Source organism: Lepidochelys kempii, chromosome 4, assembly GCF_965140285.1.
Source record: "Lepidochelys kempii isolate rLepKem1 chromosome 4, rLepKem1.hap1, whole genome shotgun sequence".
NCBI classification, from domain to species: Eukaryota; Metazoa; Chordata; order Testudines; family Cheloniidae; genus Lepidochelys; species Lepidochelys kempii.
The window spans coordinates 87,516,879-87,541,057 of NC_136383.1; the positions used below are offsets into that span (position 1 = coordinate 87,516,879).

Here is a 24,179-nt window from a genome sequence, read left to right on the forward strand (position 1 = left end):
TCCCTATGTGGGGTTTGTGGTGGGGTAGTATATCCCTTAAGGGCAGTACTTCCTACTGGTCAGTCCTGTCTGTCACATGGCATAGTCCTATAAGAGTTTGGGGGTGATTTGATACACAAAGCCTGAGAAGATAGGGAGAAAGGAAGATGTAACTTTTAGAAGGAATCCTGTAACTGTATCTTTAAAGGCTTGGAACCTTGCAGAGGGTGGGGCAGCCAGCTGTCACATAGCCAATAAGAAATGAGCCGGGAGAAGGGGACAGCATAAATGCTACTCCTCCTTCATAGTAGGGCAGATGCTTGCAGACACTGCAAGGAGTAAGAAGGGTCCTGGGTTAATAGGGAGCAAACTACAGCAGGAGAAGGCTGCTAAACCCTCTGAGCCTGAGGACTAAATGGGACCAGTTAAGGGAGATAAATTGCAACCCAGCTCCAGGAGGAGAGCTGTGTACTCCTAGTAAAGAGGGGGACAATAACTGCCTGAACTACCCAAGCTCCAGGAGTAGGGGCTGAGTCTCCTGCCAAAAAGAGAGACATAAAGACTGAGAACAGAACTTAGAGGAAAGACTATAAAGGAACCTTGAAAACCAGAAGCACCTTTTCTTTATTTGGGACTTATTGTTATGGCCCCCTTTGTATGAGGTTTTGTAATAAACAAGTCCTAAGGAGGGTATTATTGAGTCACATGTCAAGAGTGTCTGAAGTGAAGTTATTGGCTTGGGAATGGAAACTGAGGCAAGGAGTAAGTGCAGTGCCACACTAACTTGGTGGGAGGGCTATATGGCCTATGACAGGTTTGAGGGAGTGACTCTTACTAGAATCTTTGCTGGAGTTGGGGGCAAGGGGTGATCTCTTTTCCAGCATGCATGTAGTTTCTTCTAATATTTTCTCTGTAATGATTTCACCTTAACACATGCGTTGGCTTATAAAGGGCTGTGTGCTAACTTTAACTGCAGGCAGTTATGCTATGCAGAAGCCTCTGAAGAGAAAGCAAAGCACAGATGCCCTGGCTAGGCAGTCTGGCTCACTGAGAATAAGAGTGTAGGCAGGGAATTGTTCAGCCTGAAGGAAAAAAAAAAAAAAAACAGTGAGGAGAGAGAGATATAGGTCTCTGCCCAAGAGAGGTGACAGCTGGACCCAGAAGCCTAAAAGTGGGTGCCCTTGCTAGACCATGGAGGGGAAATAGAGGTGCAGTTGCCCTGACCGTGACAGTGTAGACTGAACTATTTAAATAAATTGGGCATTACTAAATTATTTAAAAAGATGTAAATAGAATGGGTTTGATTCTGCACATGTAAATATATCAATAGATCTCTGAGCATTATACAAATAGCATTAAGTTTACAGGTATAGCTGGGGACAAATTTCTAGATATGGCTTTCTCACATACATGTCCCCCGCTCCGTCTTCCTCCAACATACAGACATACACTTGCATATTTAGGCCCTGTTCCTGCAAAGATTTAGACACATGCTTATTTGTATGCACTGTGAGTAGTCTTGACTTGCAGAATATTTTGTCATTCCACGTTCTGGTTCAGCAGTCAAGAATGGATGGCAAAACATCTGTTGATCAAAACTTATTAATGGAGACTGTTCATTGGCTGTCCCTCTACTACATGAATTATTCTAAATTTTGGAATCTGCTCCCCAACTCTGAGGGTGGAATTGAGCTCAATCATAAAATAAGGTTTATACAACTTTCAAATGAGAAAAATTATAAAGACTAGCTTGTTTCTTTTCTCTACAAATGCAGTTTCACTTACATAAATGAATATATATAGTCTGGGAATGCACAAAAGCCCTTTGAGGATATTTTTGACACAGGTAATATTAAAATGCATAGCCAAATTATCTATGCAAATGTCCTTGCTTCACTTTTGCATCTCTCTGGACAAGTAAAATGACCAGTGCCTTTGAAATATCTCTGTATATAAGCTATGACAAAAAGACAACGTAAATTAAATCTTTACTTTTAAGATCAGTACACTAATTTCATCTTTAAAACCAAGGTTCTTCTTGAGTTGGTACAAATCTGATCACTAAAACAGATTTTCTACAAAAAAGGTTGTGTATAACTGAAATATAAATATTAGCCTGAAAATAAACTGTAGTAATGAAAAGCATTTTTGAAATACTGTCCTTCAAAAGAATCTGCCTTTTGGGTTTTCCAAGCTGCCACAATGACCTTTTCTACAGCTCATGTGCATAGATTGCCTCTGGTGTTTTTCATCTCTCTTTCCTGATTCTCACATTCAGAATCATAAACTGCAGAGGCATAATTCACATGACAGCTTGGTAAAGTCAAGATGAACAATGGATGTCAGCGTGGAATTTCAGCCTCTGTATCACATCAACCCAGCACTGCTGTTGAAATAATTATGCTCATCTCTTTCTTTGCAAAAGAAAAAAGAACTAATACCTGATTTTCAGAGAGGCGGAGCAGCTGCAGCTACCACTGAAGTCAGTGGGCTCAGGAGCTCGGCATTTATGAAAAATCAGACTATAAATGCTCATTAAACATCTATTAATCTGCAGCACTAAGGACTGTGGAATTACAAAAGCAATACTTGGATAACAATTTGAATATACTGTTGAAGAATGAATAAACAGAACATATCACTTTGCCGATTACTTGCTTTGAATTGTAAAAATTGCTTATTAAAGTACTGCTACATAACTGAAAAACGTATTCAAATAATAACCCACTCTTTGTAACTGGTGCTAAATCCAACTATCAAAAACAGAAATAACATGAAAATACACAATTACTTGGGAAGTGTCAAAAGCTAAACACATTCCAGGTTATAGCATATAGCTTCCCAGGAGGCTGCTCAAGGAAAGTGTGTTTGGTCCATGCATATGCAAACGCTAGCTGAGTACTAAATATGGGGAGAGAAACCAGCCAGTCACGGCTTAGCAGCTACACTCCTGGCACAGCAACCAGGGTATAGACATAGCTGATTACGAGCACGTTTCCCTGTCTTGAAGTGGACCCACCGCCTGAACAAAGAGGCTAAGAGAGAGGCAATATTAAAAGTGAGATTTTTATTCTTCCCCTTATCATTAGAAGTTGGCACATCTTGCAGTGCCTCCAGCTGAAGGGGAGGAGAGGGCAGGGAGGGGGAATGAAGCTTTGCAAAGTAATTAAAAGTTTTCAAGAGCAGCAAAATAGACAAAGAAGCCAGTAACCAGCACAATAATCCACCTCAGGATCAGGGTTCTAGAGCCCTGTAAGAACCCAAAATCACCAGACCCAGGCTGAATCCTGAGTTCTCCTTTTTTGTCTTTTGTTAAAAAGACTTGACCTATTTTCCTTTCAGGGAACAGAAAAGTCAGGCAATTCAAAGAGGCAGCTTGTTGCCAGCACAACTGAGAGTTAGTGATTCCAAAACAGAAGAGGGAGCATGTGGAAGAAGTTACAGCCGGGGATAGTAGAGTGGAGAGGGAGAAAATACAGGCACAGGCAGGCAGAGACATCCATACACTCACTCCAGAGAGCATTCAGAGACATATGGCATTCGCATCTAGATCTAGTGTTTGCAAAGTATATAGAATGTGCATGCAGTGTATAGCTATACTTACCACGCAGTGTGTGTGTGTGGACAGTATATAACTATACCACGCAGTGTGTGTGTGTGTCTGTGGACAGTATATAACTATACCACACAGTGTGTGTGTGTGTGTGCACGGTATATAACTATACTATGCAGTGTGTGTGTGTGCACGGTATATAACTATACTATGCAGTGTGTGTGTGTGCACGGTATATAACTATACCATGCAGTGTGTGTGTGTGCACGGTATATAACTATACTATGCAGTGTGTGTGTGTGCACGGTATATAACTATACCATGCAGTGTGTGTGTGTGCACGGTATATAACTATACTATGCAGTGTGTGTGTGTGCACGGTATATAACTATACCATGCAGTGTGTGTGTGTGCACGGTATATAACTATACTATGCAGTGTGTGTGTGTGCACGGTATATAACTATACCACGCAGTGTGTGTGTGTGTGTGCACGGTATATAACTATACTATGCAGTGTGTGTGTGTGCACGGTATATAACTATACTATGCAGTGTGTGTGTGTGCACGGTATATAACTATACCACGCAGTGTGTGTGCGTGCACGGTATATAACTATACCACGCAGTGTGTGTGCGTGCACGGTATATAACTATACTATGCAGTGTGTGTGCGTGCACGGTATATAACTATACTATGCAGTGTGTGTGTGTGCACGGTATATAACTATACTATGCAGTGTGTGTGTGTGCACGGTATATAACTATACCATGCAGTGTGTGTGTGTGCACGGTATATAACTATACCACGCAGTGTGTGTGTGTGCACGGTATATAACTATACCACGCAGTGTGTGTGTGTGCACGGTATATAACTATACTATGCAGTGTGTGTGTGTGCACGGTATATAACTATACCACGCAGTGTGTGTGTGTGCACGGTATATAACTATACCATGCAGTGTGTGTGTGTGCACGGTATATAACTATACTATGCTCTGTGTGCGGTCCGTAGCGATACAGAGCAGGGCGTGCACACCGCTAGCAGCCCGCATGCCATATCGCCAGGAGGCGGCTCGGATTAGCCGCGGTTGCCGGCTCCATCTCAGGGACAGGCTGCGGCCCTTTTCCCCTCCCCACTTACCTGCACCTGCCGGTGGGGGGCGTGAGCAGCTGCCTCATCCGCCGCCTCCGTCCGCGCACCCGGTGCCGGCCACGGGCAGCAGCTGCGGCATCCTGCCCTGGGAGGCGGCGCCTGCCCGGCTCTCCCCGCTGCCCGGCTCCGCTCGCGTCCTCCCCTCCCCCCGGCTGCCTGCGGGATGGCGGGGGCCGCTCTCCCCGCCGCCAGGATGGGAGCGAGCGGGACGCGGAGAGCGCGCAGCCCGCGCCCAGCGCAGCAAGGTGAGGCGAGGCTGCTCATGTGACCCCCCTCCCGGCCCCTGCCCGCCCGGCGCTGCTCTCGGGCCCCGGGCTCCGAGCCCCCGCGCGCTCCGCAGCCTGGGGCGGGCCGGGCTGGGGGTGCGCCCCGGCTGTGGCTGAGCGGGGAAGCGGGGGGCTGCACACCTGCCAGGGCGCAGAAGCTATAAATAGGGAGCCTTGATTCCCCGGCCATCGAAAGGCGTGGGCGAGATCTGCTCCAGGGAGAGAGCAGGAAAGCGACAGCGGGAGATCCTGCCCCCTCCTAACCAGAGCTAGCGGCAGGCGAGTGTGAAGGGATCCTTCGGGAACAAACGCCCTTCCAAACCTGTGGCGCTCCCCCGCGAAGAAGGCTGATGTGACGGGGGCACCGAGGGTGTTACATAAGCAGGAGCTTTCTAGCAGAAGGGAAAAGAGCAGCCGCACGTTGACATGAAGAGTCGGGAAGATGAAGTCAGAGAGACAGGAAAGTGACAGGGGACCTAGATCCCAAGGGAAGAGAGTAAATATATCAAGTATGATTGTTGTTCTGAACTACATAGGGTCCCTTATTCAGTTGGTCTCACTTGCTCTCCTTACTACTGTGAAATAACTGAGCAGCTGAAGAATTTAGTAAAAGGGATCATTTGAGAAGAAATGTGAATAATCTGTTAATTGGAGTCAGGAAGGTTCTCATGATATGACTGAGTCACCATTCATAGGGTTATGTTCTTTTTCTCCCACATCTCTGGCTGTGCTTTTGCTGCTCGCCCTTAGCTTTGCTCCTGTGGCTGGAAATGTAGGGGCCTTATGTTAAGCAAATGTCAGGATAATCAAGCCCCAAGAGTCATCCTTGAACCCAGTCTTAGATTTTCCTTGCATTTTTCCTTTTTCCATGACATCTGCCTGTCCCTCAGGAACATGGTCAGAATTCATCCTTACTTTGATTCTCTTATTTCTGAAGTTCTTACTCATGCTGTAGTCAGTTCTCATTGTTACAATTTCAATTTATAGTTTTCCTCTCACAGATGTCTCCCACAGTACAGAAACTGTCTGTAACAAGGTTTTATTTCTCTGGAGGGTTTTTATGATTAATGCTGCCTCCATCATTCTGCATTGCTTGCAATTGTTCTGTGCTGATTCCCACTGTAATAATTTAAACACAGTAAATTATCATTTCTTATACTCTTAAAAATATGTAACACTTTACTAGGGTAATAAAAAAAAGAGAATCTATTTATACAGGAGTGGAATTTTCAAATGTGCCCAGTTAATTGAGGAGCACAAATCTCATTGTCTTTCACCAGGACTTGTGCTCCTAAGTCACTTATGCTTTTGAAAATCCTACCCACTAATGATAGTGTCCAAAGGACAAATAACAATACATAAAACTCATGAACACTATAAAAACCAAACTGGAGAAGCATACATATAGGAAACATGAAACTAATACTGTATTAAATATATCAGAACTATTGAGTAAAGTTCAAAGTCTTGGTCCTTAACTTGAAGGTGCAATATCCTGGGCCAGCATATCTAAAAGATCATCTAAAGCACTAGGATGAAGTCTGTGTTTGATAGCTCTGCTACTTGGGCACAATGGAACTTTCTGCCATAAGGGTAAAGCTTGTCCATGCAGGAGACAGAACTTTCTTGAGGGCCACTCAAAGACTGGCTTAATGGTGAAATCCTAGCGGATCTTAAACATAAAAAAGAAGCTTACAAGAAGTGGAAGGTTGGACATATGACCAGGGAAGAGTATAAAAATATTGCTCGGGCATGTAGGAATGATATCAGGAGGGCCAAATCGCACCTGGAGCTGCAGCTAGCAAGAGATGTCAAGAGTAACAAGAAGGGTTTCTTCAGGTATGTTGGCAACAAGAAGAAAGCCAAGGAAAGTGTGGGCCCCTCACTGAATGAGGGAGGCAACCTAGTGACAGAGGATGTGGAAAAAGCTAATGTACTCAATGCTTTTTTTGCCTCTGTTTTCACTAACAAGGTCAGCTCCCAGACTGCTGCGCTGGGCATCACAAAATGGGGAAGAGATGGCCAGCCCTCTGTGGAGATAGAGGTGGTTAGGGACTATTTAGAAAAGCTGGACGTACACAAGTCCATGGGGCTGGATGAGTTGCATCCGAGAGTGCTGAAGGAATTGGTGGCTGTGATTGCAGAGCCATTGGCCATTATCTTTGAAAACTCGTGGCAAACGGGGGAAGTCCCGGATGACTGTAAAAAGGCTAATGTAGTGCCAATCTTTAAAAAAGGGAAGAAGGAGGATCCTGGGAACTACAGGCCAGTCAGCCTCACCTCAGTCCCTGGAAAAATCATGGAGCAGGTCCTCAAAGAATCAATCCTGAAGCACTTGCATGAGAGGAAAGTGATCAGGAACAGCCAGCATGGATTCACCAAGGGAAGGTCATGCCTGACTAATCTAATTGCCTTTTATGATGAGATTACTGGTTCTGTGGATGAAGGGAAAGCAGTGGATGTATTGTTTCTTGACTTTAGCAAAGCTTTTGACACGGTCTCCCACAGTATTCTTGTCAGCAAGTTAAGGAAGTATGGGCTGGATGAATGCACTATAAGGTGGGTAGAAAGCTGGCTAGATTGTCGGCCTCAATGGGTAGTGATCAATGGCTCCATGTCTAGTTGGCAGCCGGTGTCAAGTGGAGTGCCCCAAAGGTCGGTCCTGGGGCCGGTTTTGTTCAATATCTTCATAAATGATCTGGAGGATGGTGTGGATTGCACTCTCAGCAAATTTGCGGATGATACTAAACTGGGAGGAGTGGTAGATACGCTGGAGGGGAGGGATAGGATACAGAAGGACCTAGACAAATTGGAGGATTGGGCCAAAAGAAATCTGATGAGGTTCAATAAGGATAAGTGCAGGGTCCTGCACTTAGGATGGAAGAATCCAATGCACCGCTACAGACTAGGGACCGAATGGCTAGGCAGCAGTTCTGCGGAAAAGGACCTAGAGGTGACAGTGGACGAGAAGCTGGATATGAGTCAGCAGTGTGCCCTTGTTGCCAAGAAGGCCAATGGCATTTTGGGATGTATAAGTAGGGGCATAGCGAGCAGATCGAGGGACGTAATTGTTCCCCTCTATTCGACATTGGTGAGGCCTCATCTGGAGTACTGTGTCCAGTTTTGGGCCCCACACTACAAGAAGGATGTGGATAAATTGGAGAGAGTCCAGCGAAGGGCAACAAAAATTATTAGGGGTCTAGAACACATGACTTATGAGGAGAGGCTGAGGGAGCTGGGATTGTTTAGCCTGCAGAAGAGAAGAATGAGGGGGGATTTGATAGCTGCTTTCAACTACCTGAAAGGGGGTTCCAAAGAGGATGGCTCTAGACTGTTCTCAATGGTAGCAGATGACAGAACGAGGAGTAATGGTCTCAAGTTGCAGTGGGGGAGGTTTAGATTGGATATTAGGAAAAACTTTTTCACTAAGAGGGTGGTGAAACACTGGAATGCGTTACCTAGGGAGGTGGTAGAATCTCCTTCCTTAGAGGTTTTTAAGGTCAGGCTTGACAAAGCCCTGGCTGGGATGATTTAACTGGGAATTGGTCCTGGTTCGAGCAGGGGGTTGGACTAGATGACCTTCAGGGGTCCCTTCCAACCCTGATATTCTATGATTCTATGATTGTGCAATGAATTTACACAGGAACTAACTGGTATCGCAAACATCAGCACCTTCCAAGCCAAGTGCAAGGTGTACTTCTTCAACCTGCAATCTCTAAAATTAACACAGAGAAGTATGTACATTTAAAAGAATCCAAAACCCTGCACCGCGTGCACAGTTCTCCCCCTGAATGAGCTGGTGCTAGCCCAATGGGGGCCCTAAGCAGGAATATTTTGTGTCTCCCCCCCAGTAATAACACTGGCAAGTTCTTATAATAAAAAGTGAATAGGAGGTTCCCTTGAGCTGCTTGGGGCCCTATGAAATTGTTTAGCCTGCTTATACCTAGTGCAGGCTCTGCCCCCTGTGAAGAGGAAGAAAGAATGAACCACATGATAGATATCAGTCAGATAATTAATACACTACTGAATGGCGCTTATATTCTACGCTGAAGTGGGTGGTAGAAGAACCTACGTAAACTAGAATACTTTTATCCTTTAAGCACCATCCATCCACAGTACTCTACTAATATTAAATTACACCCAAAAAGCCTAAGTTAAGAGAACATGAAGATTGCAAAGTCAAGCACTCAAAAGTTAGGAAATGCCAGAATTCAGAGTTCCTATGCAACTTTAATTCACCCCCCTTATGCATTATGATAGAGGTTTATTACAGTATCACATATTATTTTTTTCCAGTGGATCCCTGCCTCATTCAGTGCATAGGACAGACAGGGAATGATCAGGATTGTGTAGTAAAAGAGGCTGTTGTCTGTATAGCACCTGCCTCATTTTTTGCAGAAATTGGAAAGTTTAAAATTCTGTAAAGTGTCAAGCATGTGAAACTAGCCAAATACACATTCCTTTATGTTCCCACCCTCTTATCGCACTACTACATTGTGGGACTCTCTACCCCTTCCTTGTTACTTTTCAAAATGGGAGCTTCTCTTTACCTTGTATTGTAAAATCCATATATCTGGAACTCTTTCCACTGGATAATGTTTTTTTTTATTTTTTAATGGTGAATTAAATAAAAGTTTTGACTCAGTGGCAGCTTTTACTATTTTACACCATCTTTGCACTCCCTTCTCAGGTTCAAGGCAGTGGTGAATGAGGTCCCATATCATAAATCTTTCAGTCAAGGCCCGTTCCCATAATACTATACAATGCTATATTTTTATAAGCTTCCTTCATACAGAGTACCAGCTCTCAAATCACAAGCTTTACAGTGAGAGTTATCAGTAAACTAAATCAAAAGGAAAACATCAATTCCCTGCTAGCATACTTATTAATTAATGGCGCACTGGCTTATTAGAAATGAGGCAGTGGTATTTGAAAATCTATATACTCTGTGGCAAGTATTAGCTACTGTACTTGGTTTTCTTCCAACAAAGTGTCACAAGGTAAAGTAGTTGCTTCCTTTTTTATGCAAAGTTTGAAGATTTTTCAGAGACTTATTTTCTATCAAGATGTAATGATTAGATAATCATTGAAACTTTATCTTAGTACATTTGGTCTGCACACGAAATTCGTAAGGTTGGGAGTTTTCTCGATCTTGAGTTTAACAAGATGTAAGTGTTGTGCTGCTTGTAAAAGTTTCCCAGCTGGAACTCACAAATTGGATCACATAGGAGTTTTGGTACATGAGTGTACATAGGTTAGCATTACTACAACTGATTTTTTCTTGAAGAAGCTATAATTTGTGTTAGAAAGTCAAAATACCTAAATCTCAAGAGCGGTAGAGTAATGTATACTTTATTAGGACTTGCCTAGGGGAGTAGAAATTTTGACTGGGTGAGTGGGCCTAGGGAGCCACTTGTGGGTCAGATCCATAAAGGGATTTATTTGCAGAGGGGTTTGGAGCTGATTTATTGTGAGTGGAGTGAAGCTATTGCATTAGAAAGTAAACCTGCATGTCTTTTGGGGCCTGGCTGTGTGGGTGTTTGTTTTTTCCACCCAGGCTAGTACATATAATGCTCAGGAAATTTGGTGTTGGGGAAATTTTTCAGGCCGTGGCTTTCATCTCTTACCTCACAGGGTTGCTGTGAGGATTAGTTAGGTAAGATTTGTAAAGCACTTTAGAGATTATAAAGCATTATGTTGTGTAAATGCTAAGCATATTATTCAGTATTACAGCCAAGCATTAATACCCAACTTCTGTTCACCTTACTCACCTCACTCATTGATTTCAGTGAGACTACTCAATGAGTTTCCCATATGTAAAGCAAGCAGCATTTGTCCCTGTAAGTGAAAGCTAGACAGGCATTTCATCCTACCACAGAGCTAAATTAGATCCAATCCTACTAGTTTCCCAAAAAGTGTAACTAAAACATAATAATTATGAAATACAGTAGCAGTGTTCATCCCAGAAATCTACATAACACAAATGCACCCTAACTGATGTCAGGGAGCCCAATTCTGACACCCTTATTTAGAATAACTCCTACCTTACTCCTGAGTTATACCATTGACTAAGTTGGGGGTAAGGTACAATTCAGTAGAACAGATCCTTAGCTGCAGTAAATTGATGTAGCTCCACAGAAATCTATTTACACCTGCTGAGAATCTGGCCCAGTTTAAGGGCAGGAGAATCTGGACCAGTCATAGGTTTCTCTTTACTTCTGTTCAGTTTTGACTTAAATTAATCAACAAAACTTTGAAATAAATGTATACATTCAATGAGTAACTGACTGACCCTACACTGGAGTAACGTGCACCTGTAAATTTTCCATCTGGCCTGCAGTACAACTTAAGTTTCTTACATAGTTTTCTGCTGCAGAGTCTACAATTTTTAAAATAATTGTCAGATGTAAACTGGAAGTATTCCAGTATATATTCAGGCTACCACTTATGTCGGTATAACTTATGAGCTTCTCTCAGACATAGATGCCATTACTCGTTGGGAGGGGGTTAATTAAATTGATGGGAGAACTCTCTCCCGTCAGCTTAGAGCGGCTACCCAAGAGAGCTGTAGTGTAGCTGTAGCCTTATTCTGGATATGAATGTACTTTTGAGAAAGCAGAGTCAGTATTAGAGGTTTCAAAACTGTAGGACCCTAGATATTGATTTCAGAACTTATGAAAGACTCGTCTAGGGAACATAAGTATTTGTTCAGGCAGATTAATGTTTAGTGCTTCTTAGCAGATTGTTTCTTCTTTATAGCAAAGAAAAAAAAATACCTGCAACTAAAGGGAAGTGTGTGAGTCTATCTAAAATAATGCTGTGTGAAAACTAACAAATATAATTACATCAGCATTTGCTAAAATAATGAATTATCACTGCAGCTTCTACTATCATTGGAATTTGTCAGCTTTTACGTAAAAAGAAAAAAAAGTATGTTTTGTTAAAACAATTTGAGTTCTTATCAAAGCAAAAGGTTGACTATACCAAATATCTGAGTGTACCAATTCACATAGGACTTATGTTCCTAAAAAGCATTCATTTATTTCTATCTTTTATTTCATCTTTTTTTCATATAGAACTCCTATTTCAGGCCCACATGCAGTGAGTTTCAGGATCAAAGCCATAAATTAGGACTGGCCAGAAAACAAGAATTCTATTTTGTGAAAAATTTCATGGTTTCACAATTCAGAGTAGGGACTGGAACCTTGTTCTCCCCTATTCTAAGGGCTGGCCCTAAGCACCGAGCTATTGGCTATGCTAGAGTGGAGGAGGGCTCTTTCAGTTCCATCCTGGACCTGAGAAACCCTCCTTTTTAAAGAGCTACATTTCTGTTAAAAGTTTTGGTTTCAACAAATTGACATTTTCCAGTGAAAAATGTCTCATCAAAAAATTTCCAACCAGCTCTACCATAAACTGTTATCAGCAAATGCAGCTTTAGACATGGGCTGGACAGACAGCCTACTAAGTACTACATTTCAAAGGGTCAGACTGACTGGGGAAGCCGCTTAATTGCAGGAAAAAGCTGTCCACCCAGCAGGCTTTCACCAGGAGCATTGGCTGTGGGTGGCAGTTTGGTGGCCAAATGAGAGGCTAAACCGGAAGAAAAGAGATGAGGTGGCTTGGGAAAGAGAAGTGGTGACTCAGAGAAGGAAAAGAGTTATGTCCTGCTTTGTTGAGTATAAGAGAAAGGGCAAAATATTTTTTCATTTGCCTAGGTTAAAACGTGCAATGCCCATTATTACGTTTCTAGATAGTTTCTGAAATCTTTGTTTAATTAGACCTACACATTTACAGGGAAAACATGATGGCTTCATCTCCCCTTGAAGTAAATGCGAGTTGAGGGTTCTCAGTTTCTCACAGAATTGGACTCACAGTAGCCAGTTCAGCTACACTACTGGTAGGTTTACAAAAGATTTGGGAGGTGGACACTGTGACAACTCCATCATCTACTGAGGCCAGATCTACACTCAGAAGTTAAGTCAACCCAGCGATGTCGCTCTGGAGTGTGAAAAATTCACACCCCTGATCAGTGTAGTTAAGCTGAACTAACCGCCAGTGTAGACAGTAGTAGGTCAACAGAAGAATTCTTCCATTGACCTAGCTGTCATCTCTGGGGGTGGTGGATTATCTGTGCTGACAGAAAAACCCCTTCCGTCACTATAGTGAGTATATACGCTGAAGCACTATAGCAGCATAGCTGCTGCACTGAAGCTGTGCTGCTGTACTGTTTCAAATGTAGACAAGCCTTGAGGAAGAGAACGTATGAAAGAACCTTCGCAACAAATGAGATCTGTCATCCAATTTCTCGATTGCTTTGTAAAGCTTTATGAATACAAGTAAAATGTTTAATGCACAGCTCTCGGAATGGTTCTATTGCTGGATGAGTCAGACAGCACACGTAATATTTATTCATACTGGCCTTTTCCTATTTGTTCTGGAGGAAAAAAATATAGATCCATCCTAGAAAAATATAAAATCGATATTAATATATTTATTATGATTTTGCTAATATTCATAAAAGATACTATAAAGTACAGTGGATATGCATACTGGAAACTTCACATGTCTTGGTAACAGCTATTAAAATTATTTTTTAAAATTGTATATATTCCTTTCTAATGAGACACATTTAAGAGAATTTATGCTTACAGTTGTAACAAGCAGTCTTTCTCCTTAGCGTCTGGAATCTAGTAAGTAATTACTATAATTGTCATTGAATATGTGATGTTTTGTATAGTCTGTAATGTACGTTTATGTAACACATGCATTACCAATTCCTGTTTTTTCTCTCTCTTTGGAAGGTACCCTTGTTTTTATATATTTTCATTTCTTACTTTGTGTCTGTCAGGGTTCCCTCCCCACTCTGAACTCTAGGGTACAGATGTGAGGACCCGCATGAAAGACACCCTAAGCTTATTTTTATCATCTTAGGTTAAAAACTTTCCCAAGGCACAAATTTTGTCTTGTCCTTGAACAGTATGCTGCCACCACCAAGTGATTTAGACAAAGAACAGGGAAAGGACCACTTGGAGTTCCTGTTTCCCCAAAATATCCCCCCAAGACCTTGCACCCCCTTTCCTGGGGAGGCTTGAGAATAAATAAGATGAGCACAAACCAGCCTTGGATTTTTAAGACCCAAGAAACCCAATCAGATTCTTTAAAATAGAACTTTATTATAAGAACAAAAAAAAGATAAGAAAACAACTCTGTAAGATCAGAATGGAATATAATCTTACAGGCAGTCAGATTCAAAACATAGAGAATCCCTTTAGGCAAAATCTTAAGTTACAAAAATACACAAAAACAGGAATACACATTTCCTCCAGCACAGTGAATTTTACAAGCCAAAACAAAGAAAACCTAACACATTTTCTAGCTAGATTACTTATTAATTTTACAGGAGTTGGAGGGTTTGCATCCTTGATCTGTTCTCAGCAAAGGTATCACACAGACAGACAAAAGCCTTTTTTCCCCCTCCAGATTTGAAAGTATCTTGTCCCCTCATTGGTCATTTTGGGTCAGGTGCCAGCCAGGTTACCTGAGCTTCTTAACCCTTTACAGGTAAAAAGACTTTGCCTCTGGCCAGGAGGGATTTTATAGCACTGTATACAGAAAGCTGGTTACCCTTCCCTTTATATTTATGACAGTGTCTTTTTTTACAAAACAATAAAACTTCTTTAAATTAAAAAATTAACATATATTCTCCTTAGAATTTCAAATTTAAGCACAACGGAGAAAGTGTAACCTCTGAGTCTTCAGCCCACGCAAAATCTTAAATCTACTGTTCAAAGAGCTGTTCTCCTTGGCAGTACTGAAGCATTTTAGTTTATTACTCCTCTCATTCCAGGAATTTCACAGAGATGATTCTGGCAAACCAATTCCATCAAGGACACATCAAAAGGCAGTTATCTCGCAGACATGCTAAAGGTTTTAAACTAAAACACTTCATGGATGAAATCAAATAGGGCCAAAGTCTGCCCTCTGATTAGTTCTGTGTATTTTAGATATTTGTAAATTTGTTAAGTATTTAAGAGGCTGCTAGTAGACTCTTTCCTTAAATGTTGATTTGCCAATATTCTGCCCTGGTACATTAATGTGGATCTACAGATGTCCCTATCTTGATTGTTTGTGAAATCAGATCCCCAGGAAATGACACCTTATGAATAAAATGGGGGCAGGGGGGAAGGATAGCTCAGTGGTTTGAGCATTGGCCTGCTAAACCCAGGGTTGTGAGTTCAATCCTTGAGGGGGCCATTTAGGGATCTGCGGCAAAAATTGGGGATTGGTCCTGCTTTCAGCAGGGGATTGGACTAGATGACCTCCTGAGGTCCCTTCCAACCCTGATATTCTACAATTCTATGAAAAGAAGGTTTATTTATCAGTATGCCTATATTCTTCCTATGCTTCCACCTGAAACAGGAGCATGTGGATCAAATTTAAGGCCAGATTCTGCTACTCACATTGAGTTGCACTTTATTTCTTCAGTAGTTCCATTGAACTCAATTTGAGGATGAAGAAACTCAGCAAGAGCAAGGTTAGCAGAATCAGGCCATTAGTGCATAAGTTACTGCCATTCTCTGCCCTCATACAACTTAAGTGAGGGCTCTACATACCTATCCTAGGACTGAATTTAATCTTTGCGTTCTTAAGTTTCCCCTTCTGTTTGTAGTCAATATGTTGCTGTCTGACTACAGGTCTTTAAACATCTTTCAGTTAATTTAGAGATCTAGATGCTAAATCCAACACAGTTGAATTTCTTCCCTTGAGGATCTGGGACTAAAAATCACTGCCCCTCTGCCATGTACATTGGCCAAACCAGACAGTCCCTACGTAAAAGAATAAATGGACACAAATCAGACATCAGGAATAGTAACATACAAAAGCCAGCAGGAGAACAGTTCAATCTTTCTGGACATTCTATAAAAGATTTAAAAGTAGCTATACTTGAAAAAAAAAACTTCAGAAATAGACTTCAAAGAGAAACAGCAGAACTAAAATTCATTGCAAATTTAACACCATTAATCTGGGCCTGAATAGGGACTGGGAGTGGCTGGCTCATTACAAAAGCAGCTTTGCCTCTCCCGGAATTGACACTTCCTCATCTATTATTGGGACTGGACTACATCCACCCTGATTGAATTAGCCCTGTCAACACTGGTTCTCCACTTGTGAGGTAACTTCCTTCTCTTCATGTGTCAGTATAATCCTGCATCTGTAATTTACACTCCATGCATCCGATGAAGTGGGTTCTAGCCCGCGAAAGCTTACGCCCAAATAAATCTGTTAGTCTTTAAGGTGCCACCAGACTCCTTGTTGTTTTTGTGGATACAGATTAACACAGCTACCCCCTGATACTTGACAGCATTACTATAATGTATGAAGGCATTTTTGGCCATCTGTGACCGACTAAGACACTGATTCTTCCCTCAGATCAACACCGTAAGTTTGGACTAAGTTAAAGGCCATGTTTTGCCCTCAATTCAACCCAGGTCTACACTACTGACTTATATCAGTATAGCTACATCACTCATGGAGGTGAAAAATCCACACCCCCGCATGACATAGTGTAAACAGCTCTCCTGTCAACATAGCTGCCCCCTCTCATGGAGGTGGATTAACTACACCTATGGGCGAAGCTCTAGTAGATTCTTTCCTCACCCATCAGCCTAGGACTATCTTCACTTAAGAGCTACCATGGCACAGCTGCATCAGTGCATCTGCACCAATGCAGTGTTTTAAGTGTAGATCTGCCGTCAGTTGTAAAAATCAGACTTCTGCAGTTTGGGCCAGAACAAAGTTTTACTAATATCACTGATTCTCCTCTGACAGAGGGTAGATAAAGACTGCAGTTACATGAGTGTAAAGTCAGGGCTGGTCTATGCTGAAAATTTATATCGGCATAATCTCACAGGGGTGTGAAAAATCCACATCCTGGAGAGGCGTCGCTATGTTGACTAGCCCCGGGATAGACAGCACTAGGTCAACAGAAGAATTCTTCTCTCAACTTAGCTACCACCTCTCCAAAAGGTGGATTTACTACAGCAATAGGAAAACCCTTCCCCTCGCTGTAGTGTCTACACTGAAGCCCTCCAGCAGTGCAGCTGGAGCTGTGCCACTGTAACATTTTAAGTGTAGTCATAGCTTAGGTGTACTTAAGATCAGAAACCAGTCTTTATTTCTGTTCATCACCTACCCAATTAGAAGTATATAGCTGCAGTGCCTTTCACCTTAGACCATGGTCTTGTAACTATTAGCGTTCTACATACAGTGCCAGGTTACGATAAACAAGGTTATGTTAGAACTTGAGGAAAACTGAGGAATGGATAAGAACTATACACACACTATGGTAATGTCAGACTTAATTAGAAAGCTGTCACCTGCAATGAAGTATACAAGTGTATGAGCAGTTTCTCTGTAGATAGCTATGTTCATTAAGCCATAAAAACATGAGTAATGACCAGAGGAACCAAGAGGAAGACTGATTCCTCTCACCATCTCATGAGTCACCAAACTCCCCTAGGGGTTTCCAGGGACAAGCAAAATTGTGGCTATTCTTGCCCTTAGGCTAGAGTAGTGGCAACAAAATAGTTCCCCTATGACTCCATGGCTTGCAAGGGAGGATTCCTTGCCCTGCAATCCTGGGCTGACATAAAAGAGGTGTAATCAGCTTTACGTCAGGCCCCCCTCCAGTTGCCTCCTGGTGCATACGACATGCTGGGGCCAAATGAGGCCAGGAAAAGGACTTCTGGGGGATGGAGCTGGAGTGTGATATACTTCACAGTGTCAGGAGTCCAGGCATCAGCAGTCCATCTCAGTGGGTAAAACCACATTGAATCAGGAGCCAGAGTCAAGGGTCAGAGATGGAGTCAGGAGTTGGGAACCAGAAAGGAAACGTGGGGTTGGGCTGGACAGAGGCAGGACGGGGCAGAGCTGGTGCAAGACAGGAGGGAGTCAAGAACAGGGCTGGAGCAGAACAGAAGCAAGGCAAGGACAGGAGCAATCATAGCTGAAGGCAGATATATTGAGCAGCCAGTAATCCACCACTGCAGCTGAACTTAAAAGCAGGCCTTCTGGCTGCATTCAGCCAATCAGGCAGCCGGCCAAACAGGTAGCCCTATCGCAACCCAGCTCAGGTCATTAATCACCTTGGTGGCTGGCCTGGCTAGTCCTCAGGGTCAGCCCAAGTTGCTCAATCCTGACTCGCAGCTCCCTTGTTGGCAGAATATCCCTCAAGAACTGTTCTAGCTGGCATAGATTAGAGCAGCATTGTGGCTGCTGTAATTTGTGCAAGGGGCTCACTTGGCCCTGTAATCAGCATCAGGATTTGGGGAGGCATAAAGGTGGCTTAGAGGAATCTGCACAGCTGAGGAATGTGCCCTGAGTTTTTATGGGCTTTCTAAGTTAATTTCTGCGCAATGTCTATTTAAATTCAAGAGCAAAAGTATCTCCATGTTATGACTGTATAAATTAACATCTACGCTGAAAGATGAAGTGATACCACCTTCCCATGGTGCTGCTATACAAAAGTTGGCTTTTATCAATTAAAATTAATATGGATCCAAAATAATAATCTATTAGAACTTCATTACTGTCCAGTTTCAAATGTTTGCATCCAAAGATTATGATAAATTTTGGTGATCTACTGTACTTGTATTAAAGACTGACTATGCATAGATTAAACTAGTTAGATTATTTATGCTTGCTGACTAATTTTAATATTATAATTTATATTATGGTAGTGTCTAGAGGGCTCAAGCAAGTCACAGCCTCATTGAATGAGACACTAGACATATAGATAAAAATAACATATGAGAAAAAACAGAAGTTGATATCAATGAATATAAATTAGATGATAGGAATTGTAAATATTGATAAGGGAGGCAAAAGGACACAAAGAGAAATCAATGACCAGCAGAGTTAAAGCCAATAGGAGGAAATGTTTAAGAATATTTGGAACAAAAGGAATTCTAATAATAGTATTGGCCTATTACTAGATGGAGATGGTAGAATTGTCAATAATAACGAAGGAAATTTAGAAGTCTTCAAGTATTTCTGTTATGGAAAAAGCCAGCTGATGTATTCATATATTGATGATAAATACTTTCCATTCCAGCAGTAACTCAGGAGGATGTTAAGAAGCAGCTTCTAAAGTAAAAACAATGAGCAGTACTTGTGGCACCTTAGAAACTAACAACATTTATTTGGGCATAAGCTTTCATGGGCTAAAACCCACTTCATCAGATGCATGGAGTGGAAAATACAGTAGGCAGGTATATATACACAGTACATGAAAAGATGGGAGTTGCCTTACCACGTGAGGGGAGGGTCAGTGCTAACAAAGTGGAAATGGGCTATTCTCAACAGTAGAATACAACGGGAGGAAAAATCACTTTTGTAGTGCTAATGAGGCCAATGTAATCAGGGTGGCCCATTTCAAACAGTTGACAAGAACTTGTGAGTAACGGTAGGGGAAAATTAGTATGGAAATTACTTCCACTTTAATTGTTAGCACTGACCTTCCCACTTGGTAAGGCAATTCCCATCTTTTCATGTACTGTGTATATATACCTGCTTACTGTATTTTCCACTCCATGCATCTGATGAAGTGGGTTTTAGCCCACAAAAGCTTATGCCCAGATATATTTGTTAGTCTCTAAGGTGCCACAAGTACTCCTTGCTGCTTTTGCATATACAGACTAATATGGCTACCACTCTGAAACCTACTAAAGTAAGACATTTATAAACTATGTCTAGTTCTGGTGTCCAAAATTCAAGAAGGCTGCTGAAAAATTGGAGAGGGTTGAGAGAAGAGCCACAAGAATGATTAAAAGATTACAAAACAAGCTTTAATAGGGAGAAACTCAAGGATCTCCATTTACTTCACTTATCAACAAAAAAGTTAAGGGTCTTTAAGTACCTACATGGGGAATAGAAATTTAATAATAGAAGGCTCTGCAATCTAACAGACAAAAATAATGAGATCCCATGACTGGGAGCTGAAGAGAAACAAATTTCAGACTGCAAATAGGGCACAAATAAAAATGTGACAGTCATTAACCATTGCAACAACTTATTAAGGGTTGTGGTGGATTCTCCATTACTCAAAAATGTTAAATCAAGATTGGATTTTCTATTCTAAAAGATACACCCTAGTTCAAACAGGAATTAATTCAGGGAAGTCCTATGGCCTTGTTATACAGGAGGTCAGACTAGATGATCTACTGGACCCTTCTGGCCTTAAAAATCTATTAATCTATGAATACAGCAAATGACAGTCCCTACCTCCAGAATCTTCTGTACTTTTATACGACGCACCAGTTGGCATGTTTACGTTCCAGTCACATTTCATACTGTTCCACTTCAATAGGATGAGGTAAGGCAGAGCGTTAGCTCCAACTCTGAATTGTCTGTCTTTCACCAGTCCATAAGATTCCAGCTAGCTACAAATGTAATTGTTTATAATTACTATACAATAATTATAGTTTCTTTCTTTAGCTTCATTTTATAATTTCTGTCAAATTATCTCAAAGGTTTAAGTTAATAAAATGCTTTTAATCAAATATGAACCATTAATTATGCTCCTCATTTTATGCCAGAAATTATTAATCGAATTATAATGGAAAATTGTTTAAACAATATATCTGAGTCATCCTCCCCAGTGTTACAGTAGTTTAGTATCAGGCATGCGAATTATGTTGTCTGGCTCTGACTGGCCTGATATTACTTTACAAAAATAAAAAGCTATTGTGTGCAGTTCATTTAAATCTAAAATAATTGGAGTATAAGAACTGTATTAGAAAATTAGAAAAGCCATAAAGCAATTTTTTAAATTAATGTTACTGCATGCAAACCAAGAATAATCTTTTAAAAAGCTATGTTAGCTCCTTTATTTCCCCCCCACACACACACAGTTTTACTGGTGAATTTGGTGCTCAGGAGAGTGAGAGAATCATAATAAGGGTAGCCACGATGAAGTAGGTGTCTTGGGCCTTCATTAAGTAGAGATTGCCAATCATTGTAAATTGTTTATTGGTTTTATAATAGCCAACAGAATTTCAGATAAATGCATCGGCCACTGAAACCAGTGGATCCATTTTCTGGGCAAAGGACCTAAGCTCTCATTTAAAGGGATATCTGTAGTTCTCTCCTTTGTGAAGCTAGCCTGGAAAAGGTCTACTGATTGGTTGGATGACTTGTCACTGAGATTTTTTTTCCCGTAAAAGAAAAAGGGGAGGGGAATCACAGATGACCAGCCACTGTATTTTTGCCCAACCTCCAGCCAACAGCAGCCAGAACTCATAACCTATTTAATTGTTCCTGGTACCTAGCATCCTCTCCTGTCTCCAAAATACCACCCAGGGCAACAGACGGTAGGAGAATCTCCATATTCTGCATACCTTCCTAAAATATCTGTTTCAGTGGCTGGACCAGTAGTTCCATTAGAAGAAGGTTTTAGCACTCTCCCATGCCCAACCTCCCCACCTATTCCAACTGTGCTTCCCCCAACTCTTACATTATTTTTAAAAGGAACTGATATGTATAATGAAAACTTAGTAATTATAATAAACAATCTTTTTTTACCCCAATCAACACCCTTCCTTTATATTTCAACTTAATCCCTTTTCACTCAGTTTTTATACTGTCATCACCATTATACTTTTCCCATATTTCCTTATGGACCACAGATTCCTGTCTACATGGGGAAATAGACTGGCATAACTGTAGCAGAACTATAAATTACTTTACACACATTAGTTAGCCCAGACAAAATCCCTCCTCCACAACAACTGCCAAAATCATTGAAATAGCATTTCTAGCAGAAGAAAAGAAATGCTATCTCAGATCCACCATTCCAGTATGTGCTGGACCACATTCATCATCCAAAGTGGATGTACTGCCCAATTAATACCTTTCCTGTTCATTTCCTGGTAAGACTTAGGCCAGGTCTACACTAGCAAGCTTACAGCGGCACACCTTTTTCCAACGCAGCTGAGCCAGTGTAAGATCGCCCATGTAGCCACTCTGTGCTGACTGGAGAGAGTTCTCCTGTCAACATAATAAAGCCACCTCAACAAGTGGCAGTAGCTATGTTGGCGAGAGAAGCTCTCTCACTGACATACTGCTGTGCACACGACCACTTATGCCAGCTAAATTTATGTCACTCAGAGGGGTGTTTTTTCACACCTCTGAGCAACATAAGTTTTGCCGACATAAGTGGTAGTACAGTTATCAACCCTAAGGGACTTACCACAGACCTACATCCCCGTTGAAGTTATGTTGAAATTGCACCATATAATATATATAATTTCACCCAAAATTCCCAGTTTCACATGTTTATGACCGACACAGCCTTTTGAAAAGTTAACCCCAGAAGATTTATGATGATATCCACATGCCAGGTTCCAGACATCTTCCAGGATGTACCTAAAAATCACAGTTACACAGAAATAATAGAATTCAGGGACCATCTCATAAGAATATAGATCATAGCTCACTGTATCTCTTACCAGACACATTGCTACCAGCCACAAGGAAACCTGGCAGTTAACGTGAGGTAGATCACAAAATGAGATCAGTGATCAAGCTAAGCATCTGAATCCCTCAGTTAAGAGAAGGGACAGCAGATGGCAGATTCCTGCTGACTATTCCTGCTAACTATCCCATTTGGAGCTGTCAGTCCCCACTTCCTGGCAAGCAGGATCCAGCCCCCACATCATGGAAACAAGGCTGCCTAGAGCAATAGAAAGGAAATGGTAAACATAAAATACTTTAATTTTTTCCCAAAGGCAAAACAAAAACATAATTATTGTTTTACTGCCCTGGTGCCTCTTGAATTTGAAAACTTTCAGTAGGGAGCAGAATCACACTTTCAGAGTCTGTTTTGCCCCCTCATTACTTGAACATAACACCAATTAAAAGAGAAGATTAAACTTTCTGACCTTAAAGAGAGAAAAATAGGTCAATGTTATGGCCTTAATCCTCCAAACACTTATGCACTTGAATAGTCTCATCAAAGGGGCCCAGTCACACTGGGTTGAGAGTCACCATCCAATGGGACAAATATTGTATGTAAAGTTACTTTGGTGCATACATTTTTGCAGGATCTGGATCCAAATGCATTGAGTGAGGTATTGAGTGAAAGAGTATCCTCTGTGAAAATCTGTGTTAAGCAGCTGTGCAAGAGCCTGCTGGGATAGTTAGAGGGCATTTCTTCCATGGATTTTTTTAAACTTTATTTTCAATTCTCTAATCTCAAGACGACAATTTTAAATGTAGATATAAATATTTGGGGTAAATAAGTCACTAGATGAGGAGTAATAGGGGACGGACAGGGGAAACTATCTTATGTATTTATAAGGTGCATATCACAACTATCACTGTACCTGGAAATAAAGTTACTGTACTTGCAGAATTATTACATTTAAAAGAGCTGTGACTTGGTTGAATAAGAATGTCTTTTAGATGGTAATTTCTGAAGAGTTACCAAGGGAAGAGCTTCTTTATTTAAAAAACAAAACAAAAAACAAAAAAAAAACTTTAGCTCACAGGCATCTGAGATCATTTGAAATGCTCTACAGACTCTTCTTTTCTGCTCTGGTTAATTTCAAGGCCCGGTGTCATTGTAAATAACCAAATTGCACACTGCATCCAATTTAATCAAAAATTTCAAATGTTCAAACATCTCAAAATTCTCAAGGGTATTTTCTATCCTGGATACCGCACATAGTTCCCGGTAGCCTTGAAATACATGGATTCAGAGGAGATCAGACATTCTGAAGGTCTGATCTTTGACCCTGGCAGGTGATTGGTTTTGTATATAGAGAGCCTGATTCTCCTCTAACCTATATCAGTGTAAATCAAAAGTAACCCCATTGAAGCTAGTAGGCCCAAGTCTGATCTCAAACTGGTTTAACTCCACTGACTTCACTAAAGTTACTCCGGTCTTATAATATTAAGAGAGACCAAAATCAGCCCCATTAGAGTTACATAAGTATAAAACCAATGAGAGGAAAATCAGGCCAACTGTATTTATCTGGGCCGACAAATGCATTATACATTGACAACATAATGCCTAAATTTAAGATATCTATATAGCCAAACTATGTTTAGACAAGGTAAATTTGCATATGTTTTGATTTTTCATTTATGGAAGGAGGTTAATTGAAAATTCAGTTTCTTTAAAAAATATTTCTTTATTTAGTGGTAAATATTGTGCACCTATCATAA

At 41.3% G+C, this 24,179-nt stretch overlaps 1 protein-coding gene and 2 long non-coding RNA genes across 4 annotated transcripts in view; 2 read left to right on the top strand and 1 right to left on the bottom strand.

Moving 5' to 3' along the window:
• Positions 1-4,841, bottom strand: part of TRMT9B (tRNA methyltransferase 9B (putative)) — a 39,963-nt gene extending 35,122 nt beyond the window's left edge. The window contains exon 1 of the mRNA XM_073341959.1: positions 4,675-4,841. Within this exon, the coding sequence (XP_073198060.1) occupies positions 4,675-4,712 (38 nt within the window). The 5' untranslated portion in view covers positions 4,713-4,841. The remainder of the gene's footprint in view (positions 1-4,674) is intronic.
• Positions 1-24,179, top strand: part of LOC140910608 (uncharacterized) — a 102,738-nt gene that overhangs the window by 22,835 nt on the left and 55,724 nt on the right. The window lies entirely within an intron of this gene.
• LOC140910607 (uncharacterized) overlaps positions 4,725-24,179 on the top strand; it is a 65,351-nt gene continuing 45,896 nt past the window's right edge. For both annotated transcript variants that reach the window (XR_012158662.1, XR_012158663.1), the window contains exon 1: positions 4,725-4,931. This is a non-coding gene — a long non-coding RNA (uncharacterized LOC140910607). The remainder of the gene's footprint in view (positions 4,932-24,179) is intronic.